The sequence below is a fragment of the Rhagoletis pomonella genome, unplaced genomic scaffold, assembly GCF_013731165.1.
Source record: "Rhagoletis pomonella isolate Grant_MI unplaced genomic scaffold, Rhpom_1.0 Rhpom_scaffold_00004, whole genome shotgun sequence".
NCBI lineage: Eukaryota > Metazoa > Arthropoda > Insecta > Diptera > Tephritidae > Rhagoletis > Rhagoletis pomonella.
This window is the reverse complement of record NW_023458558.1, coordinates 919,112-940,294: the sequence shown is the minus strand read 5'-3', so window position 1 is coordinate 940,294 and position 21,183 is coordinate 919,112. Positions and strand designations below refer to the sequence as shown.

At 34.0% G+C, this 21,183-nt stretch overlaps 2 protein-coding genes across 4 annotated transcripts in view; one reads left to right on the top strand and one right to left on the bottom strand.

Annotated features, from left to right (window-relative positions):
* LOC118736777 (acyl-CoA desaturase-like) overlaps nucleotides 1-18,071 on the bottom strand; it is a 26,856-nt gene extending 8,785 nt beyond the window's left edge. Inside the window, exons 1-5 of one of the 2 annotated variants that reach the window (XR_004992769.1) lie at nucleotides 11,279-11,560; nucleotides 10,566-11,131; nucleotides 5,059-5,189; nucleotides 4,581-4,972; nucleotides 4,342-4,517 (exon numbers count right to left, since the gene is read on the bottom strand). Coding sequence is in view for 1 of the 2 variants with exons in the window: in XM_036466806.1 (XP_036322699.1) it covers nucleotides 4,342-4,517; nucleotides 4,581-4,972; nucleotides 5,059-5,189; nucleotides 10,566-11,061 (1,195 nt within the window). In the remaining variant the exon portion in view is untranslated. Of the gene's footprint in view, nucleotides 1-4,341; nucleotides 4,518-4,580; nucleotides 4,973-5,058; nucleotides 5,190-10,565; nucleotides 11,132-11,278; nucleotides 11,561-17,920 lie in introns of those variants that run through there. The other variant, XM_036466806.1, reaches the window with a different exon arrangement.
* LOC118736779 (acyl-CoA Delta(11) desaturase) overlaps nucleotides 1-21,183 on the top strand; it is a 112,762-nt gene that overhangs the window by 27,830 nt on the left and 63,749 nt on the right. The gene's annotated exons all lie outside the window — the stretch shown is intronic.

Here is a 21,183-nt window from a genome sequence, read left to right as displayed (position 1 = left end):
TCTTCATCTTCATCTTCATCTTCATCTTCATCTTCATCTTCATCTTCGTCTTCGTCGTCTTGGTCTTCATCTTTATCTTTTCCTTTATCCTGATCTAAATATGTCCATTCTTTTCTTCATTTACATATTCACCCCCACCATTGTTATTAGGTTAGGTATTTAAATTTTCCTTCCTCTTTGTCTTTATATCTAGGTTTCTTTACTTTTATTTTAATTTCTGTATTTATCACTTTCTTCTTCTCCATACTCAACTTTACCTTCTTCCTTGTTTGAGTCTAATCTATTCATGTACATACATACATACATACATTTTATTCCTGAACTGCTGCTTAGCACGTTTCTTTAATTCGCTATCAATATTAAAGCATACATTTAGGGGGCATTTCCGCCCCAACCATGTACATGTGTGCATTGGTATTGGTGTGACTTTTGAATTGATTTTTTCGCTCTATTTTAAACTGATTTGAAATTTTAAAAATTGCCTGCACATCAGCATCAAAATACCTTTCTAATGATATATAATTGTCTATACCTTAGAATTATAGTTTAGCCGTAAAAGGGGTGTAAAGGAAACATGATTGCCTATTTATATAATGATAAGATATGAAATATAGGTATGCCCTGCTTGAACATTTCGATTGCGTTCTCCTTTTATTTCTCGGAAGCGAGATGAAATTTTGTTGACTGGGCATTTAAAAGCATACTTTTCTCAAGAAATTCCAAACGCATTCATATTTTTTAAAACATCTGGAATCCGCCACTCCATTTTATTATTGTAAATAATAAATGTTCCAAACTACTAAAATTACAGATGAAATCAAGCAAGATCTCGCAAAACCCTCGGTATGCTACAAAAAAATATGCTTCGTATGAATTGTCACGAAAACTATATTTTCAAGCAGGTGAAGGCGGACAGTACCTTAAATTTAAATGGACAAAAAATCAAAGTGCTAGTGGCGTTTAGAACGTTGGGTTCAAAAAGTATTTTTGATGTTAAAATTGTACTTAAAATCGGTAAATTGTACTTTTGTACTTTTTAAAACTAATTGTACTGAAAAAAGTACAATTGTACTTAAAATATCAACACTGATCTAAACGGGTAAATGCCTCGTAAACCATGTAAATCTCTTAGATCTTCACCAAATCGAATGAGAAAATATGGAAACATACCACTGCAGAAAATGAGTAAATGGGAAATGGAACCAAAATTTATAGCAATGGTAAGTGTTGTAAGCAACTTAACAAAAATGGAGACAAAATCATCATAAGCGAGAGAGCGTTTGTATGTTTGCCAACAAAATATGTGGCAGCACCTTCAATCATGCCAGAACATTGATTTGAAACGGCATCCTTACAATAAAATTTTTTATGCGTATAAAGTTTATTAAATACACAAAGAAAAATTTGGTGCTTTTTTTAGTTCAAAACTTGGCAATACTGCTTTATCTTCGATTCTTCCTCTCCTCTCCTTGTTTAGTTCGTTTTTGCTGTCTCATTCTGTTATTTGACGACGTCACACGCCCGGTTGCTCTCAGCTCGATTGACGCAATCTTGTATTAGCTCTGATCCAATACTTTTCGTGAAAAATCCTGTAAAACTGTCAAACAGCAAAATTACTCTCTGAAGTGAGAGTAAAAAGTGAGTAACAACAAAAAGTACGGTAACAAAAAAACCATTTTTCCGGTAAAAATGTCAGCCAGTGATTGCTTGACACTTTTCATGATTTTACCGGAAAAAAAGTTCGGGTAAAAACTTGCAACTTCATTCTCTACACAACTCTCCAAAAGACGCTCTCATTTACAGGATTTTGGAGGATTTTGGAGTACGGGAACATTTTTCCTGCAACTTCCTGCAATTTCGTAAAAAATGGAGTACTGGACCATTCTTGGAAACATACATGGCTTCCTTAGGTGTTGGGGAGCTGGTTTTCATTGAGAATGCAACGAAAAAATAGTCCTTAATATTCTGAAAGAAACTTTAACCCTGCAATTGTCACGTAGTCTACGATCGTAGCAAATTATGCGGTCGTTTTCATATCTGTCCTCGAAGTAAAAATAAATATTCCAGAGGGGGCTGTGTGAGTTGTAGGAGATTTACGGGCAAAATGAGCATGAGGAATGCCTGCACATTTTGTGTAAGTAATTAAATTTCCCTAATTTCAATGGACTCTAATTAAGTTATTTTTGGATGGAATTTCGCTTTTAGTTTTTTAATAAATATATTTATTCAATTAATTGTATGCCTGTTCTCAAAAATACTAAAAACTGGTTGCAGTTTATTTCTTTTGGTCTTTTTTTTTTAATTCCCAAATATTTTGTCTTAAAATCAACCCATGCGATTGAGAAAAGTTCCAAAAATGTGTTTGATGCTATACAGTATATTTTGCTTTGCTGCCATTATGTTTAAGTGCACATTTTGTGACCGAAAATTTGTATTACCAAAAAATGTTACCACTTCTTGTTACCGCGATTCTAGGTACATTGGTAATGCAGTGAAAATATTCAGCAATTCAGCTATGAAGATTTGTGGAAATTCCTATATTGCATATTTCACGGGGCAATATTTTGTTACCAGCTTATGATATGGTAACCAAATTTACAGGTTGCAAGAGAGCACAGAATGCGAAAAAGGTTTAGAAATTGACACTTTAATTACCGGTTATAAAATTTATGTTACCAGCGCAGACCTGTTAGGATACGTACTCCAAAATGTGCATCACCGGCATTATTTTTACCACTTATAAGGAAACGGCTCCGATAGATGCATCCAACATACCTGTACATTAGCGATACCTGCTTGCAGTAATTTTTACGTGGTAAGTGTTCTTCCATTATTTGGTTTCATAGGGGTTCAGATACCTTCCTCATTGAAGTAGTAAAGAAAATTCGCCTAAGTGCTTTTTTCGGTTAAGCGCACAAGTTTTTCGTGCAAAGAAGAATGGGCAGCTAAGTAAAATATACTGTATTATCATTTATATTCACATAATTCATTGTCCTATTTCAAAACAAAAATGGTCTACGATCATAGGCCAGGTGGCTATTGGTGTAACAATATACCACGTGACCATCGAAGGGTTAAAGAAAAGCACTTGACTTGAATATAGGCAATGGATCTTACTTTCAACGCGACAATGATCGAAACCGAAAGAGTGGGACTTTGGATGCTGTACAACGTTACTCACATACTGAAGACACCAGCTCAATCGCCCGACCCCAATCCAATAGAGCATTTCTGAGACGAGTTCGAAGAATAAGGAAGCACAAGTTTACACACAAAAATCAATTTCAAGCCAAGCTTCCGCGTTAATTTCAACGTTTGCATTCATTTGAAAATAATAACAAAATGACATTGACTCTCCAAACACGTACCATAGGTACAGAAATCACCAACTTTTACCTTTCTATAGGTAAAATCATGCTACAATGTAACGAACGCAATTACCTTCTTTTACAAAAGTGACACCACGGCATATCTTAATCCCAATCTTCGACGAAACTCACAACATCTGAGTTAAATGAATATAATTTGGCGGCAAAAAATCGAACCATACAGAAGGAAAAATTACACTGAATATTACCCAACGCCGAATCCGGTTTACCTCCAAACCAAACTTGAAAATTCTTTCCCAAATAAACAATTTTTAAGGACTTTAAACACTTTTCATTCTAAATTGCTTAGGAACTTAAAATTGCTAAGAAAATAACTGAGTCAAAAATTGTCCGATTAGTTATAAAGAAACGTTGAGAATTTAGGTTCAATTACATAGTAAAATCTATTGATTTTGGTTCCAATTCGCATAGGGCTGAAAAGATTGAATACATTTGGGAGCGAAGTTTTTTATTTCGAAACGATGAGTGTAATTAAGATTATAGTAAAGTATGTATTTTTTTCAATTTAAATGCCCAGATATTCAAGTTAATAAATTCAGAGAGTAACTTAATGAACTTATACTAGAGGTATTCTCGAAATCTTGGAAAGCCCTAGCTCGTTGCCGGGTTGCACGGATTGCATAACAACAAAATACATACATTGGAAACTACAGTTCCTATTGCTGCTGGATATGCAACGACTAAACCCATCCAAATATTTATCAAAAAAGCATAGCAAGATAAATGCGACCCTGTGCTAGCTGTTTTGTTGTTGAAGTTGCTACGTGTTTCCCTCATTCCTCTCATTTCGCCTACTTTTTTTTGCCGAATCTTGCAACGTATTTTTCTGCTTGCTACAACTTTGCAATGGGGTGCTCTCGTACTCTTGCAAATTTGGAATATTATTTTTGCAACGTAGTTGGCTTCGAGAATACGCCTAATGCGTTAAAGGATGCATGTTAATAAAACTTACTTCCAGAGACCCAGCCTATTTTAGCACAAAAATCAATAAAGGCAGTCGTGATGTTTAGTTTGAAGCTGCCGAACTCTCCAGTCTTGTAGTCCCAGGGAAAAACGTGGTGGTAGTTATGCCAGCCCTCCCCCAGTGCCACAAATGCCACAAAGCGACTCTCAACGGGGCTAATATTTCTACAATTTAATTAATTTTAAATATTACCAAAATCGTAAAATTTAAAAACAATTCCTACTCACTTATCATATGGCTTGTTACCCCACATATGGGCAACACTGTTTACAAAAAAGGCAGCATTTAATGTACAAGTGAAACGCAGATTGAAATTTATCCAAAACGACAACCATAAATTCTCATTCCAGAAATAGCATGGCACAAGTACAGGCAATCCGATCGAGATCAACGCGAACAATGGTATATAATATTTATGTTGAATCATAACCACTTTGTCATTCTCCAAATCGGACATATCGATCACTTTGCGCTTCTCGATCACTTTGGGATGTGGCGTCAGGAATAGCCAGCCGACATGTGCGAAAAAGAAGCCCCGATTGGCATTGTGCGGGTCGGCATCCGTTTCAGAGAATTTGTGGTGTATCCTGTGATCCAGGGCCCAAGTGTAGGCGTCGCGCTGTTAACAGAGGAAAGAAGACAAGGAATATAAAACGAACTCCCTGAGTTATTTGTTGATTTGTATAAAATGGCAGTAAATATTACCTGTCCAGCGATAGTGAAAAGAAATATGAGTAGAATTCGCAATGGCAAGGACGCGGTGTACGACTTATGTGACCAGAGACGATGGGCTCCAGCGGTGATGCCAATGCCCGAGCACCAAACACAGACGACCACTAAAATGAAAAGTGGTTATTTTGAAATTATGAAAATTATCATAGCTATGTATGTTAAATCAGATGGGGTTAATCATGGGCGCGATATTATATACATTTTTTATATATTAAAACCGTTTATTTTCCCTACTTACTCTTCAAAACAAGGGTGGTTCCTGCATATAATAGTCACTTTAAGACCTCAACCCAATTATGCCCCAACTTTGGTATTTATGTGTACATGGTAGTCAAATCCCAAGAAAATTTTACCGAATCTCATTTACTTTTTCGGGAAAAATTCAATTCATTTTCATGAAACTTTATGGTTTTACTCATCTCCTTTAATCCGCAGAAGGTTTTTGTTGGTTTCACTTTTTTGTGGGACTTTTAACTCTCTCTGCCATTTTTTCAAAACCAGATCAAAAAACCCCATCAAATAGGAGTTAATGGGTGGAAAATATTGTTGCTAAAATTCTATTATAGGTCGCCTATGTGATTATGTGAGAAGTCGTTTTAACCAAATAATGACAGGTTTTAAGTGGATTTTTGATTGAAAAGTAGGAATATGGCCCCCTGTAATAAATGATTGTGATGAGGTGGAGCAAAATAGCATATCGTCGTTTAAAGTATCGTCATTCTGCAAAACCGCGTAACTGACATTGGCTGCCAAAAATTGGATTTGCTCACACAAGCTCTTGGCTCAATCTCCTTATACATTCGTCCTGAAATATACTAGCCAGAAATGCGATTGCTTTATAAAAAAGAGAGTCATTTTGAAATATGACTGTTTTTACGCTGTAGAAAATAATTTCTACAACTTCACATACGCGGTTTTGCATTTTGTTGATACGCGGTTTTGCACTTTAAACGACGATATGTACATATGTACTAGGGTAATTGACTCGGTTTTCTATATGCGGTTTTTTTTATCTTGATTTTTCGAATATCAAATAAGGCGGACTTTTTTCATCATACCAACCGTTTTTTTCTGAATGAAAGTTTTGAGTTTGTCCAAGTTTTTAAGGCTTTTTCTTGTTTAAGTGGAACCCCTAAATAGTTTTAAATCTTTAGCCAATCAAAGTCATAGAAAATGCAATTAAGTATTAAAAAAAAGTTAAAATTAGACCAAACGTGAATTGTTCACTGATTTTTATTTATTTTACTTTTGATACAAAAAGGCGTTGCTCTTTTCTTAATAAAAGGTACTTTACTGTTTAGCTTTATTTTCGGTCATGACTTCATATCAATATAAGAATTTTTGATGTATGAAAAATGTGTAAAATAAAACCGGGTTATTCGGTTTTTTGCTAATTTCAGAATCGGGAACCGTTTTTTTTTTCAAATTGCAATTTTTTGAATAACTCGAAAACCGGTTTTGGAAAAAAGGCTAATCGAACACCCTACATACATAGATACTAACGTTAAGGCATAGTCTGCCTGAGGCCCTTAAAAAACCTCGGCCCCGTTGTTTTCAAGATGGCGGCGATTCCAAAACTCCCTGATCAAGCTTTATATTCTCTGCGATCAGCCCTACAGTATTTCAAAAGAATTTATCACCATAAAAACCGTCAGTTTTCGTAATTTATTGAATTCCTACAAGCCGAGTTCATAGTGCATAGTTAACCACTGGCAAGGGTTTAACTATCGATTTTAATATTCACACACAGTGGTCAATTAACAAACGACCAGTCTCTGTAGTTAAACCCTATAAATTTGGACTTTGTTGCTAAAACGAAATTCAAGCGATACGAATTTCCAAAGTGAACTGTGAATATGAATGCATACCTACATAATTAAATTCTTGTTAGTGGTTAAGTTAGCAAAAGAAATAAAAAGCCCAGGGTAGCTGCACTGTAAAAAGGAAGTTGTAGATATATTTTGTTCACACTGTTAGAATTGGGCTATAAAAGATACATACATATAACATGTTTTTTGTTATAAAATTGTTATTGAAATACAAGATCTCTTTGTGAACTTTTCGTTTATACAAATAATCTTTATAGTATTTCTACTTACGAAGTGGGCATATCTTAGTGTTTGTGCGTAAAGGGCAAAGAGAAGGTTGCATTTTTCGGTAGAAACGAAATCGGCATAAGTTTTATCATTGCCTGCCGAGGTGCGACAGCTTTTGGGTCTTTCCTTGGCCCTACCGAGTGGAAGTACGCAACTGTAATCACTTTTCTATAGCGGCCGCCGTAAGCACATGCTTTACAAATGTATGTATATTTGTCCTTTATTTATTCATAATAACATTAAATATACTAAATTGTTAAAAAAAATATGGCAGTTCGTGGATACTTTAATATTAAAAAAATGTGTAGGCGTCTTTTCTTTTACACCTTCTATAAATAGGAACGCATATGACTGCCCTACTAAAACATTTTCATACCATATTTTTTGGTAAATATGAATGTAAAATGTACAATGGCATAAATAAAGCTGATTTTATATGTTTTACATACATATGTGTATGCACATACATATGTACATATGTATTTTGAAAATTTATTTTTGGTTATTTTTCAAATAGAATGTGTAGGACTGTCCCGTTGATAATTCCCTTATACATAAAATTATGTATGAATTTCCATTCATGTGTGTGTGTGTGTGTGTACATTAGGGTGGTCCTTAAAACAAGGTAGCAAATTTTTTACATCAGATTTCCTAGCCCGCAACCCTTACGTCGATGCTACTATAGTCGAAGATATGACACATAAATTTTGGCCCCGATTGGAGTCGGTTAAGGCGTGGCGCACAGGGGTCAAGATCACCCTATGAGGTCTGGCCTTGGACCCCATTGCGACACGCCCTAAACGACTCCAATCGGGACCAAAATTTATATGTGATATATTCGACATTCAATTTTGGATATGACTTGGCAAAAAAATTAATTTTAATTTTTTGTGTCTCTATAGAGGAATCTGAACTTTGGCCCCTGTGCGACACGCCTTAACCGCCTACAATGGGGACCAAATTTTTATGTGATATCTGTGACTGTAGTGCTACCGATTGAAGGAGTTAGACTGAAAAAAAAATCGCTCATTTGATTTTTTAACGACCACCCTAATGTACATGCATACATAAATATGCATGGGGTATAGCTACGGTGACCAGAATTCTGTGGCCAAAAATGGGGACATTTCTAAAGCATCGAATCCGAACATACAATTTTGTTTTTAGAATAAACCCAGCAAACATTTTGAGTCATAAACGCCCATAATGAGCTCATTCAAGAGTCCGATATGAAGGTGTTTCCCTTCCGAAGGTCGACTTATATGAACTTAAATTCATACATCAAATGAGCCTCAATTTGAGTCATATTGGACTCCTATTGGCCTCATATACCTCATATATTTTGGACTCTTTTTAAACAGTTTTCGGCCTCATATATGAATCATTTCAGACTCTTTTTGAGGCTCTTATCGGTCTCATTAATTACTACATTCGGACTCTTATTTTAGGTAGTTCTTTGGGTCTTATTTCACGCACTATATTTGCAAATATGTACATTTGTTATTTTTTTGTCCGAAACTTTATTGTTTTTATATTAGCAGAAGGTGCTGGCTCATATAAGAGTAAAAAAATTGTTGTTTTTGAAACTCATATTTCTTACCTACCTAGGATTCCTTTCGGACTCATATGGGTATTCTGAACGCTCTGAATATGTTTGCGGGGAAAAGGCTGAACACAGTTGTATTGGAAACAAAACAGAGAGAAAAAAAATAAAAATGTTTTTTTTTTTAATGAAAATATAACTTAAGTACTATCTCAAAAAACATGTAAATCTAAATTTAAAAATTTGTAGAACATTTAAAAAAATTCGACGAATCGGAATAATTGTTCATCACCATGTGAAACATTTTAATCAGATTTTCTAGAACTGTCACTTTTTCATCGCCATATAACAACCGGACAATTAAGCAGATTGTGACATTTCGTGCTACCATACCCAATATCTAAAATCCTTCAAATGTTATTATTAACTTTTTTGTTTATTTAAAAACATTTTGTTCTTAGAATCGAAATTTGAACAAGCAAAAGTTATTTTGTTGGGTGCGGGTTATTTGTACAATAATTTTGGGTTATTGTTTCTAAACGCGTGACCCGAATCAATAAATTTTTACTTATGCGTGTGGTCAAACGATTGAACGCTAGTTTTAAGTAAACATTTCAAACTTTCGGATAAAAATTTATTAATAAATTCCGTTTGAAATATGGACTAATTTGTACAAGATACTGGGGTCAGCGGCCGAAGGCTTACAACTCAGAAAGATATTTTGCACAAAAATCCTGTGGTTGGCGTAACCAGAGTCTACATTTTCTCTGTCAAAATGCTAATTTTATCCTCTTCCTATTCCTATTTCCCACCCCCACCAATATTGAACAGTAAAGTATATACATATTTACCCAAAGAAACAACGATATTGCCAAAATATGGAAAATATTGACATCTCTGAAAGTCATGAGGCCCACGGGTTCCAAAGTAATAAAATCTAAAATATGTTCACTAAAATTTTATCAATCTAAAAATAAAGATTTTGGCAAGTAGTTATGGAATTTAATGTAAAATGTAAACGTTTTTAAGAAAAGGTATTAATTATTTTTAAAAGGTAAAGGATAATACAACTTTTATATTTATAATCCCCAATTCATGATATAAAAACCTCTCCACCAAAAATGGTAATTGGGTAATGCCGCTTCGCGCATTTTCTTCCATACACAGTATGTTCAAAACTATTTCTGTACGGAGAAAATGAGCAACACCTTTCATAAATTTTACCAAACATCAAAGGCAAGTCCTGGCTACTTAAAATTTGCGCTTTTATTTGAATCGGTTACAAAACTGCATACTCAGAATGTTTCTATCTATGTTAGAATCTAACTAAAAAGCTCAAATTTTTGATGAAAATTTTTCGAATATTGCTAATTTTTGTACAAAGGTTTCAAATTCTGACTTACATGGTCTTTGAAAGATAATGAGTCACACTTTCATAAAAAGAAATAAGGGAAATAGCCGAAGAAAGCTAAAATGTCTCTTCCCTATTTATATCTTCGCAACTCTATCTACAGCTTATGTCTTTCATATCCACGATTTTTTTAAGGTATTAGTATTAAATATTTTATATAAATTTATCAATTATATCAATAATAAGGATGCTGGCTATATTTATGGCTCACTTATAATCTATGCTCTTTGTGATAACGAAAGTGCTCCACTTTTGTACGAAAAATTATTTTTATATTTTTTTTTTAATTAATAAAGATAACATTGAAAACCGGGACTTAATCGGTACAATTTTCTCAAAATCGGTACTGTCACGCCAAAATCGGTACGAATGGTCACCGTAGGTATAGCAGAAATCTCAGTGGCGCATTTAATTCTCATTTTTTGCTTACCCCACAAAAATGTGTAGAAATTTGCTTGGAATAGCAAATAAATTCCATACAGAGCACCGCCATGTAAAAAGATCTGGGCTATCAAGTCTAACCACCTGATCTGTGGGTTGTATTCGGATTCGCTGCTGCATGCCTGTGTTTGGATGGATTGATTCGAATCCGTTGCATGTGGAATTTCTTTGTAGACGGCATTTTCTTCATTAAAACCTAAGTTATCAACTAAATCTTTGGATTGCTCATCTTCTTCACTGGCCGCAGTTACGTTGCTACATACGAATGCGCATGATTTTTGTGTTTGCGGGTCGCATATTCTATTTCTAATACTGGATTTACTTATATTTTCGTCGTGATCGCTCCATCCGACTGCATTCAACGTACAAACGTTATTATTGTTATTATTTGTGTTGTTGTTCAGATTGGTTGTACTGGCACAGACAGCAGATTTTGTTGAGGTACTACCTTCCGAAGAGGAAACGATCGGTGTCGAAAGGCACATTTTGAATTAATTTTGTTATTGTTGTGGTAAATACCGCAGTTTGTCATAGGTCACAGGATCAGTGCGTTATCTGATCTGCAAGAGAATTAAGAAAACAGTTCATTAGCATTGACTCTATTTACTTTAATAAAATAGGTTCTTAAGCGCAGCAGGAACAGTTGTCCCATCAAATAATATAATACACTTTGCGACAAAATCACACTTGTTGGCTCGCTACCGAGTAAAACTAAATGCAAGTGATAGTTTTATAGATGTCCATAATACTACGTTGGGGCTGCCAGACGTCCTGGTTTTCGAGGATTTGTCCTGATTTAAGCAAATTGTCCTGGTGTACTGCTCCACACTTAAATTGTCCTGGTTTATTAATGAACGCCAATGCAGACACCCATATAATTTTTATAGGTAGCCGAGTAGGTAGAGATGTCGAATATAATTCCACGTGAGGCGGTTCAAATGCCGGCACATACATATTTAAATGATAGAAAAAAAATAATTTGATATACAAAATTTATAATTTTCCAAGGAAATCTCAATTTTTAAACGCTTGTGAATAGCACTTTCAATCTTCATAATTTATAAAGAAAAGATCTTTTTATTTCTGTGCTAGAATCCCAATTCTTGATAAATAATAAAAAATTTACAAATCATAAAAATTTTTAATTTATCAAGTGCTGTTAAAATGTTTATTAAATCCTATTTGTAATGCTAATTAATATAAACATATACTTAAGTACATTCGCGTTAATTTTAAATAGGAAACTCCTTTCCAACAGCATTGAAGCGCATTGTAGGATATGTGGAAATTTGTTAATGTGGGTAAGGCAAACATTCAAGACCACGTTAAAAGCGTCACCGTCAGGAGAAATTTGTTATTTTATGATTTAAAAAAACGTGTTTCATCATCATCAATCGTTCAGCTCCACGGATTATGCCACAAAACTACATTGCTTCTAATATCGGAAGAAACTGTATTTATAGGGATCTATGGGTTCAGGATTTTTCGAGTTTAGCTCAAATGAGGAAAATATATACTTAATTGATTCCTTGCACACAATTTATTGAGTACTCCACGCTTTCGAGTTCCTCCTCATCGCGGCAACTACGACAGTAGTCGTGGATTCCCATCTGGCAATGCCTGGTGAGAGCTTCAATAACATGCCGCAACAGTGGTCGCTCCAAGTGGAGGGGAGGGCGAGATCTACGTTTGTCAAGCTTAGGCCAGATATGTCTTGCTAGCCTGCTATTATAAGTTTAATGAGGTATTACAATCTAGGTTTTAATCGGAAGAGTCTTCAAGGAAGGAAGAAAGGAAGGCTTTATTTCTAAAAAGCATATGTCAAGTAGGGACTCCACATGTTTGAAAATTCAAATTCAACTTGAATTATAGGAGTTAGTGGTTTAAAAACTAAAATTCAAAATTTTCAATTATTTCATTGAATTATTACAATATGGGTACCAATCGAAATGATTTGGAAACGGCTTCATTTCTAAACTACATGTACATAAGTATGAAAAAGTATCACAAGAGAGAGGTTTAAGATAGTTTTAATTTGAAAATATTTTGAAGATATTTAAAAAATTTGAGGTCTCCTGATTTTCGCATTTAATTAAAATAAATTACACCTAATGTAGCACGTAGAAACTTCATACACTCAGCGAAGCGGGTGAGAACGATCTAGTACACAATATATACATACTGAAATTGTGAAAACATTGGAAAGCATATACATACATATACGTAGGGTATAAAAAATAGGTCTCTTCCGAACTTAGCCACTTGTATTCTTTATCTTTTAATTTATCGGTAAATATTTCAAATGGCGTTTCTTATCGGGCAAGGGCTCGCTTTCTCGTCGTGTTAAATATGTTGAATGAAAACGGCCAGGTGTGCAATGTTTTTAGCGAAAACGGCCAGGTGTTCAATGAATCATTTGAAATTACTTATTATTTGGATATACATAAATATATTTTTTACTGATTTCCTGGTAAATACCCATAATAGCGCTGTTCCCCGCGAGCCCGTGGGTCCCGCAGGTGGACAGATCAGAAAGCGTTCCTCACGCTGGAAGAATGGGTAATAGAGAGCGAATACGTTGCACTGTTGGATCGTAAACGATAAACTTAGTCTTGGGCTTTAAGTAACTACAGCAAAAGCACTTAAATCAGCTGGTTTTTCGATTCCGGGCACGAAGTGTGGTTTTGCTTTCCTCACGATCTGGGTACTTTCTAACACTTATGAGAGAGTTATATATTTTACTCTTTAATTACCGGACCCAGCCTAAACGGCGCGTAGAACGAACTAACAGTGCAACCTTGATCAAGGACATTTCCACTGAATGCCAACAGCTAGAGCGCAAAGACAAAATTTAGAGTAAAATTGGGAGGAAAACTATCAGAAATAGTTATTGAATGCAAAACCAGTAAAAACTTACGATATTGTGACACTTTTCACTGATTAAATTTTGGTAGGCAATTTCCATTTTGCCTAGGAATATTTCCCATTGTAATGAAAAGCAATAAATCTGCCTGAAAAGTAACCTATTTATCAACATTTTCGTTTCACCAAATCGAAAATTAAGGTTTGAACTCGTAGCTCAAATTGCTCACATTTCACCTGTTTCTTAAATCGTCGTAAATTAAAGCTTCTACACTAAATAACTGCTCGCTCGGAGCGGGGGATGGAATTTAGACCGGGTGAATTAAGGCCGCGTCCTTTTTTCCTGCCTAATTTCACTTGGCAAAATGAATTACGCCGCGCGGCCTAATTTCAATTTTTGATCGTTTTTAATTGGCAGAATCCAATTATCCGCGTCAAATCACAAATAAATTTTACTTTTCATTTGGTCGACAAATCAAACCACAAAATAAAGAAAGGTGTTATCTGCAAAAGGTGTTCCACGCCCCTCTTCTTTGGCAACACAGAAAGGAGAATTCTACTTAGTGAGGGTTATAATCCCTAAGCGCGGCCAAAGGCCGCCTACGCACAAAACTGTTCTATATACTTATGTATATATAAAAATAAACGTAATAACTTGTACTTTCTAAATAATATAAATTTCTTTAGCATTAATTATGCACTTCTTTCAAAAAAAGGTTATTTATGAAAAAAATTATTAAGGGTACTCATTTAAAAGCGCAAAACTCTCGCAAACTGGGCAAACTGTGCAATTTAAAACCCTCGCAAATGAAATGTCAAAATTTGTATTGAAAGCTATTTGCACAAAAAGGGCAAGTTTGCGCGGAAATTTTGCCACGCAAATTTGCGCAGTGTGATGTGCAACCCTCAATTAACTATTTTGTTTACTTTCATTTTGAATTGTGCTCAACGCTTTTTCGTAAGACTCAAATATTTTCTTAAATTCGAGTTTCAATTGTTCAACTTTTTAAATTAACATTGTCAAATAATTAAATGTCTGAAATTGCACAGAATATAAAATTGTCCTCATGAAACACACTGCGCAAAGTTGCCTAATTGCCCAAATATAAAACTTGCGCGAATCGATGAGTACCCTTATTATTTTTTCGTTTTTGGTATTTTTTGCTTATCGTCGCCTGGGTAAAAAAAAGATTGCCGTAGGCGCAATTTTGACGATTTTTAGTTATAATTGCAGTTATATATTTTGAAATAAGATCTTTGGATTGGTGTTATGTGCTTTTAGATATCTTCCTTAGTTTCCGAGATATTGACTAAAAATTTTTCGATAACTTAATAAAAATTTAGTTAGTGATGCAGTCATATTAAACTAATCAATATCTTAAAAATGTCGTTCTCCGTTTTTGGATATCTCTTTTAGTTTCCTATATATTTATTATAAAGTGGCATTAATTTAGTAGAAATTTTGATCACATTTTGTCGTATTTCATACAATGTGGCTGCCAAATTGTGGACAAATGACGCTTACGACAAAATTTTACTAAATAAAATCCTTCATAAACTCAAAACTAATTAACAGTAAACATTAAAAATTAAATAATTTAAGAATTTTGTGTACTAGTAACATTTTCAGAGACTTTGGAGTAATTCTATCCTCGCGTTTTTGAGAAATTGCATTCCAAACTTCAATCGCGATTTCCCACAACCTGCCGAAATCAACATACGGCAATCTTTTACCTAGGCGACGTTATGCCCGCGCAGCCTAATTTTATTTTTGGATCGCGGTCTTAATACACGCGGCCTTATTCCACGGAGCAGCTCGGAGCACCAGCTGGTGGAGGTGACAAATATCTGCGTGCGAAACTTAACAATATCTTAAATTTGTTTTGATTGGTGTCTTACCAGTTGGGAGGACTTTCAGTTATGTTCAGGCATGGAAAATAATCATTATTTTTTACATTTTTGCCAAAAAAATCAACAAGCAGTAATCGACGAGAAACATAATTAACTATACTCACGTATTTGTAATTTATACGTATTACTGTAATTTATAATGATTTTTCGAGTTTAATCAATAAAGGTTAAAAATATTAATCAATATTTGAGTTTTATTGTTTCGCTCAAAGGGAATTATTATTACTTGATTTTAATTTTTTCGATCAACAATAAACAATGATTATTATTAGTCAATTATCCGACTCTGCATTGATTTCAACTACTTTAAAATGCATTTGGCATAAAGCACTTCAAAGACAAAATGTTTCCTTTGCAGATGTATTTTCAACCAATTTAAAATTACAATTAGGTCTCTTTTTATGCGGTACATGCGTTCCTCAGAAAGCCGCATAAAAAAAATCCGCATAAAAAAGTTCTTCACTTTCGTACAAAAACAGGGGATGCGTTCCAGCATTTTCAAAAACCGCATAAATTCAGATACTCCAGGTAAAAAAATCTAAAAAACCGCATAAAAAATTCAGTGCGGGTTTATTGAGCAAAAAAACCTATTTATTTCTTCACTTCAACACTTATTATTCCATGTAAAACCGAACATTAATGAAATAAATAAAATTTTATCTGTATTTTAACCAGAAACAAAAAACAAAAAATACCACAATAAATACATGAATTATGTAAGAACACATAAAAAAAAATTAAAAAAATAAAAGTTTTTTCTTAACAGCGGTCGCCCCTCGGCAGGCAAGGCGGCGAGTGTATTTCTGCCATGAAAAACAGCTTCTCGTAAAAATACAATCGCCGCTCGGAGTCGGCGTAAAACTGTAGGTCCCTCCCCTTTGTGTGACGATATCAAGGCGCACACAACAAAGTGGAGGAGAAGCTCCACTTATGTGCAAGCGCCAATCTATTATTATTATTATTATGTAAGAATACAGACAAATTATTTATCAGAAGCATTGTCGTTACACACTGAAAAAAGTAATAAAAACTCTCAAAAAAGCAAAATCGCTACTGCGAAATAATGGCTTGAAAAACCGCATAAATTCAAATCCGCATAAAAAAATCCGCATAAAAAGAGACCTAAGTGTACTTAGTATTAAATTCTAAAATAGTTAATTGCCCAAAGTTAGATGATTTTTCAACTAATATTGAATTATTTACAAGGATTTCAAAAGTGTAAGCATTTGGTTTATCTCAATGAGGCTGCTAGGGATACAATAATTTGAAGTTAGCTGTTACTTGAGTCAAAATAACTTAATTTTGCTGAGGTAATTAGTTGAACTACGCCGTACTAGGTATATACTTATGTACATATACAAATGTTATATTTATATTGACAACATCAGCTATACCAGTCATTATTCCTCATCAAACGCAAAAAGTTTTCAAACATTAATGATTGTTTGGAATTCGTTTCGGACATTTTCGTACAACGTAGGCATTTTATGTGACCAGCACACGCAAAGTCATGGTCAAAAAATATGTGAAAACTGTAGAAAAATAATGGCATAAGTCAAATAATTGTTGGAAACTTCACTGTTAATGCGAGTCTGTGACATAATAATATTACTTTTTGGTGATTATTCAATTAGGGGTAGAAAACGATATTAGAAGGGATAGACCATGGCGACGAAAAATTTACACATTTTGGAACTTTTAAATTGCGGTTTCTCAAACCTACTTTAAATGGATTTATGCTATTTTTATCCCGTGGTCTTCGTCTGTATTAATTTAAATGTGCGCGCAGTGTTCATACATATGTATGCACTTGTATGTGTATACATATGTACAAATTTACATACATATATAAATATTTCACTTGCAATTCTTCGAAATTATAGCCAGAATATCGCTCACATACTTGCGTATATATTCCTTCAAAATTCATGAGTGCTCCGGACTCGAAAAAATAAAATATGATTTTTAACCAGTCAACCAGACTTTAGACATTTTGGACTCTTTTGGGGTCATAAATTGTGAGTTGAACAAAAGTAATAAAGTTCACATTTAAAACTCAGAAAAGCGGCATATTTGAGTCTCTAATATGACTTTTAATTTCGACTTGTAATTGCGTACCCTTCTCAGAAGGCAAATATGCTTTTTTCTGGCTCTGCTTTGACCTCATACAACTTTGAATTCTGAAACTATTCTGACTCTAAAATTTGTCCGAATGTTTGCATGGGATAATGTACGATTTGAACTGGAGTTCGGAGATTTGAGTATGCTTTCTTCCGTTGCGGACAGGGTTAGCACCTCACGAAACCGATTGCGTAGCAAAATTCATAATAAAAAAATAAAATAATAAAAAAATTAAAAATCGTAGCAAAAGATAAAAATTTGTTATTATTTTAAATTCATATGCATATTTTATGTTTTAAAACAAAAATATAACAGTTGTAATCTTTTAGGCATCTACTTTATTATATTTGTTTCTTTTACAGTGGCCTTTTCCAAATACCGAACTTATAGAAACTAAACACTGTTTGCCACTTACCGCAGAACTTTCGTCATAAATAAGTGAAAATTAACTTTATTTGAGGCGAACTTAATCTTTTGCCTCTGTTGAGCCGCTTTTTATCTGCGGCAACGAATCCATCGTGGAAGTAGTTCGACACGCAGTCATTGTGACCACTTTGTGCAACTTCGTATCCCTCTCGGACATTGAATCTTTCTGTCTGCTATGCGACAATTTAACCGGTGGTGCCTATTTACATATGTATGTTGAAGATGTTTTAGGTCAGACGCTTCTTGCACAATTTGCAGTAAAAGTATATGTACATTTAGATCTGGAAGCCATGGCCTGTTTACCACATTTTTGAATTAATTGTGATTTACAAATAGTTGCTGCCCATAAGTTGAAAATATAAAAAGCGTAGTAAAAATAGGATAAAGCGTAGTAGGGTAGCAAATTTTAAACTTGTCAATATATGGTGTATTTATAATTATTACATTGGGTGTATAATAACAATAAAATAGTTGGGCGCTTACACATATGTTAGTGTTTGGCCGAGCTTCTCTTCCGATTTGTGGCGTGCGCCTTGATGTTTTCACACAAAGGGGAGGGACGTACAGTTATACGCAGGGCTGCCAACTTGGCTCAAACCGTGCCATTTTTGGCCCTACTTTATTTAAAATGGCCGTTGATTTTTCAATTTGGTACAAAGTGCACAATGTAGCTTTTGAAAAATAGTAATATTTCCTTACATTTTTGTGATATCCTTTGCGTGTACTTCTTTTTCTCAACTAAAATAATCTAATGTCTATAGTGTATACAACTGGTTTATCTGACTTTGACATTGGACTTTTATTTTAGAAATATGTTTCTAATGTTTTTAATGCTAAATGGGAAGAATTGAAAAGAATGGCACCTTTTTTTGGCACTTTTATTTTTCTATTTGGCACTTTCTTATCCTCAATGTGGCACTTCATAGCTAAGTATAGTTGGCAGCCCTGGTTGTCTGCGGACTGCGGCCGCCGATTGTATTTTTATGAGAAGCTGTTTTTCACTCGGAGGTTTGCCATTGCCTGCTGATGGCGATCGCTATTAGAAAACTTTTTTTTTAATGGTGGGTTGGACCGTGCTTGAACTCATGCTCTTCGGAGTAGTTGCGAACGGGGTGTATATCTAATTTATGTATTCACTAAGTTGTTTTAAATTTGGCGTATGCATATATATGTATACATAACTGAGACATATGTAGTAAGACATAGATTTCCAACACTGCATCCGGTAGATGGCGTTGAAGCCAAAATAAAAAATATATTCGGCATATACTTAATGCATGCTCTATTTGCGTTAAAAATTCATTTTAGAACAATATTGAGATAAAAATGTTCATTGGAAATTTTAGTAATTTTTTTACTACTTAATTGCTATGCAAAAACTTATTAACATTTTGACTTTTTCGATTAATTTTTTTTAAGATTTTGTCATACAAATGTCACGTCACCTCACATTGGAAATGTCCATATAGGTATGTAGCAGTTAAGTAAGGGGTGAATTCTAGTATCAGGAACTCATTTTTGCGAATTTTTAACTTAAGGGAATATACATAGGTACATACATTTTTATAGTAAGATTTCGATTGTTTTCCGTTAAAACTACAACTAAAACCAGACACCTCGAAATTCGGCTAATGGCTTTTCTTATATCATTATGTCGATCGGACCCATTTCAAAGGACAGTTGCGATAATAGACATGTGCCTCAAATTATTATTTCCATAACGGGAAGTGGTCTTATTTTTATCCTTTTTTGATTAAACCCAAATAAATGATTTGTAATTCAAAAGGTGTCATCGTGTAAATCCAGCCTAACTTCAATGACAAAACTCGGAAATGACATCATTGAATAATAAATAAATTTATGTATATATATGTACATATGTAGATTTGTATATACATACATGCATACATTCTTACAAATACTATTAAAAGTTAATAGCCAAACTATTCGTTTTTACTAGGGCTGTGCGATTATTCGATTACTCGAGCAAGTTGGTTAATCAATTATTCGGTTAATCAATTACTCGAGTAATCAAGATTTTGATTACTCAAAACGATGATTAATCGAGTTACTTGAAATATGATTACTCAAAAAAAAATAATTTTGCTCGTAATAGAGTTTGCTTTGGAAAATGCTTATTTTCTTTTTTACATTCTGTGTATGAAAAAAAATTTTTGTTTTAATTTTTGAAAACAGAAACGTTGTTTTCAAAGTATCAAGGAACTTTAACTAATTTATACATATGTAAAGAGTTGAAATGTTGATTACTCATTTTATTCGAAATTTTGATTAATCATAAAGCATTTTACTCAAATATTTTTGTTTTTGGTTAATCAAAAATCTTGATTACTCGAGTAACTGAACTTTTGAGTAATCATAATTTCCAATTAATCGAATAATTGAGTTATTTACTTTATGATTAATTAAAATTTTGAGTAATCAATTAATCGCACAGCCCTAGTTTTTACATAATTTCCGAAATTACGCTAGACCTATTCAACTCAACTGCGTCTGCAGCACCTTTTCCATTCTTTACAGCAGAAATACATAGATAAGTAAATGTTTAACATTCTTCGTTAGCTTGGGACACACTTTGTTTGTAAACCATTAATTTATGCCAAACCACGTTGTTGAATACTACTACAGCGCACATATGCACACATACATACATATTTATGTTTACGATGCGAAGCCAGAGCTCGAGATCAAGAGCAGTGACAATGGAACATGCCTCGTCGGTGCGTCGACCCGTTTATTTTGCTTACATTATTTAACTACGATGCACAGTGGGACTAGAGCGGACAAAAATAGTAAAAACCAGCGCATAGCAAAATAAAAAAATATCCAACTAATCCAAGTCAAACCGAATTTCTGGTAAAAATGCATATTTACAGTCATGGAACGAGCTGAAAGTAGATTAAATATAAACAAAATTTAACAACAAATCTTTATTTAGTCGCAAGTGCGGATATACGGGGTGTCCTAGACCGAAAAAATGGAGGGAAATGTGTTTTATTTAAAACCGCAAAAACTTTACCTAGTTCCGATTTTGACCGGAAGTGGGTTAAACTGACCGCAAGTCCATTTTCTCAAACAGATATACATATGTATTTTAACTACAGATTCGGATTCTAAGGGAAAAAGTGCGTAACTTCTGTTTGAAACTTTTTTCTCGGAAGTGCCTTTCTCAACCTCTAAATTACCTTCGAACTTCAACTCGTCCTGGACTTCTTAAATTAATGAAAATGTTACTATTGGAAAACTAAAATATATGAATTACCTAGTCG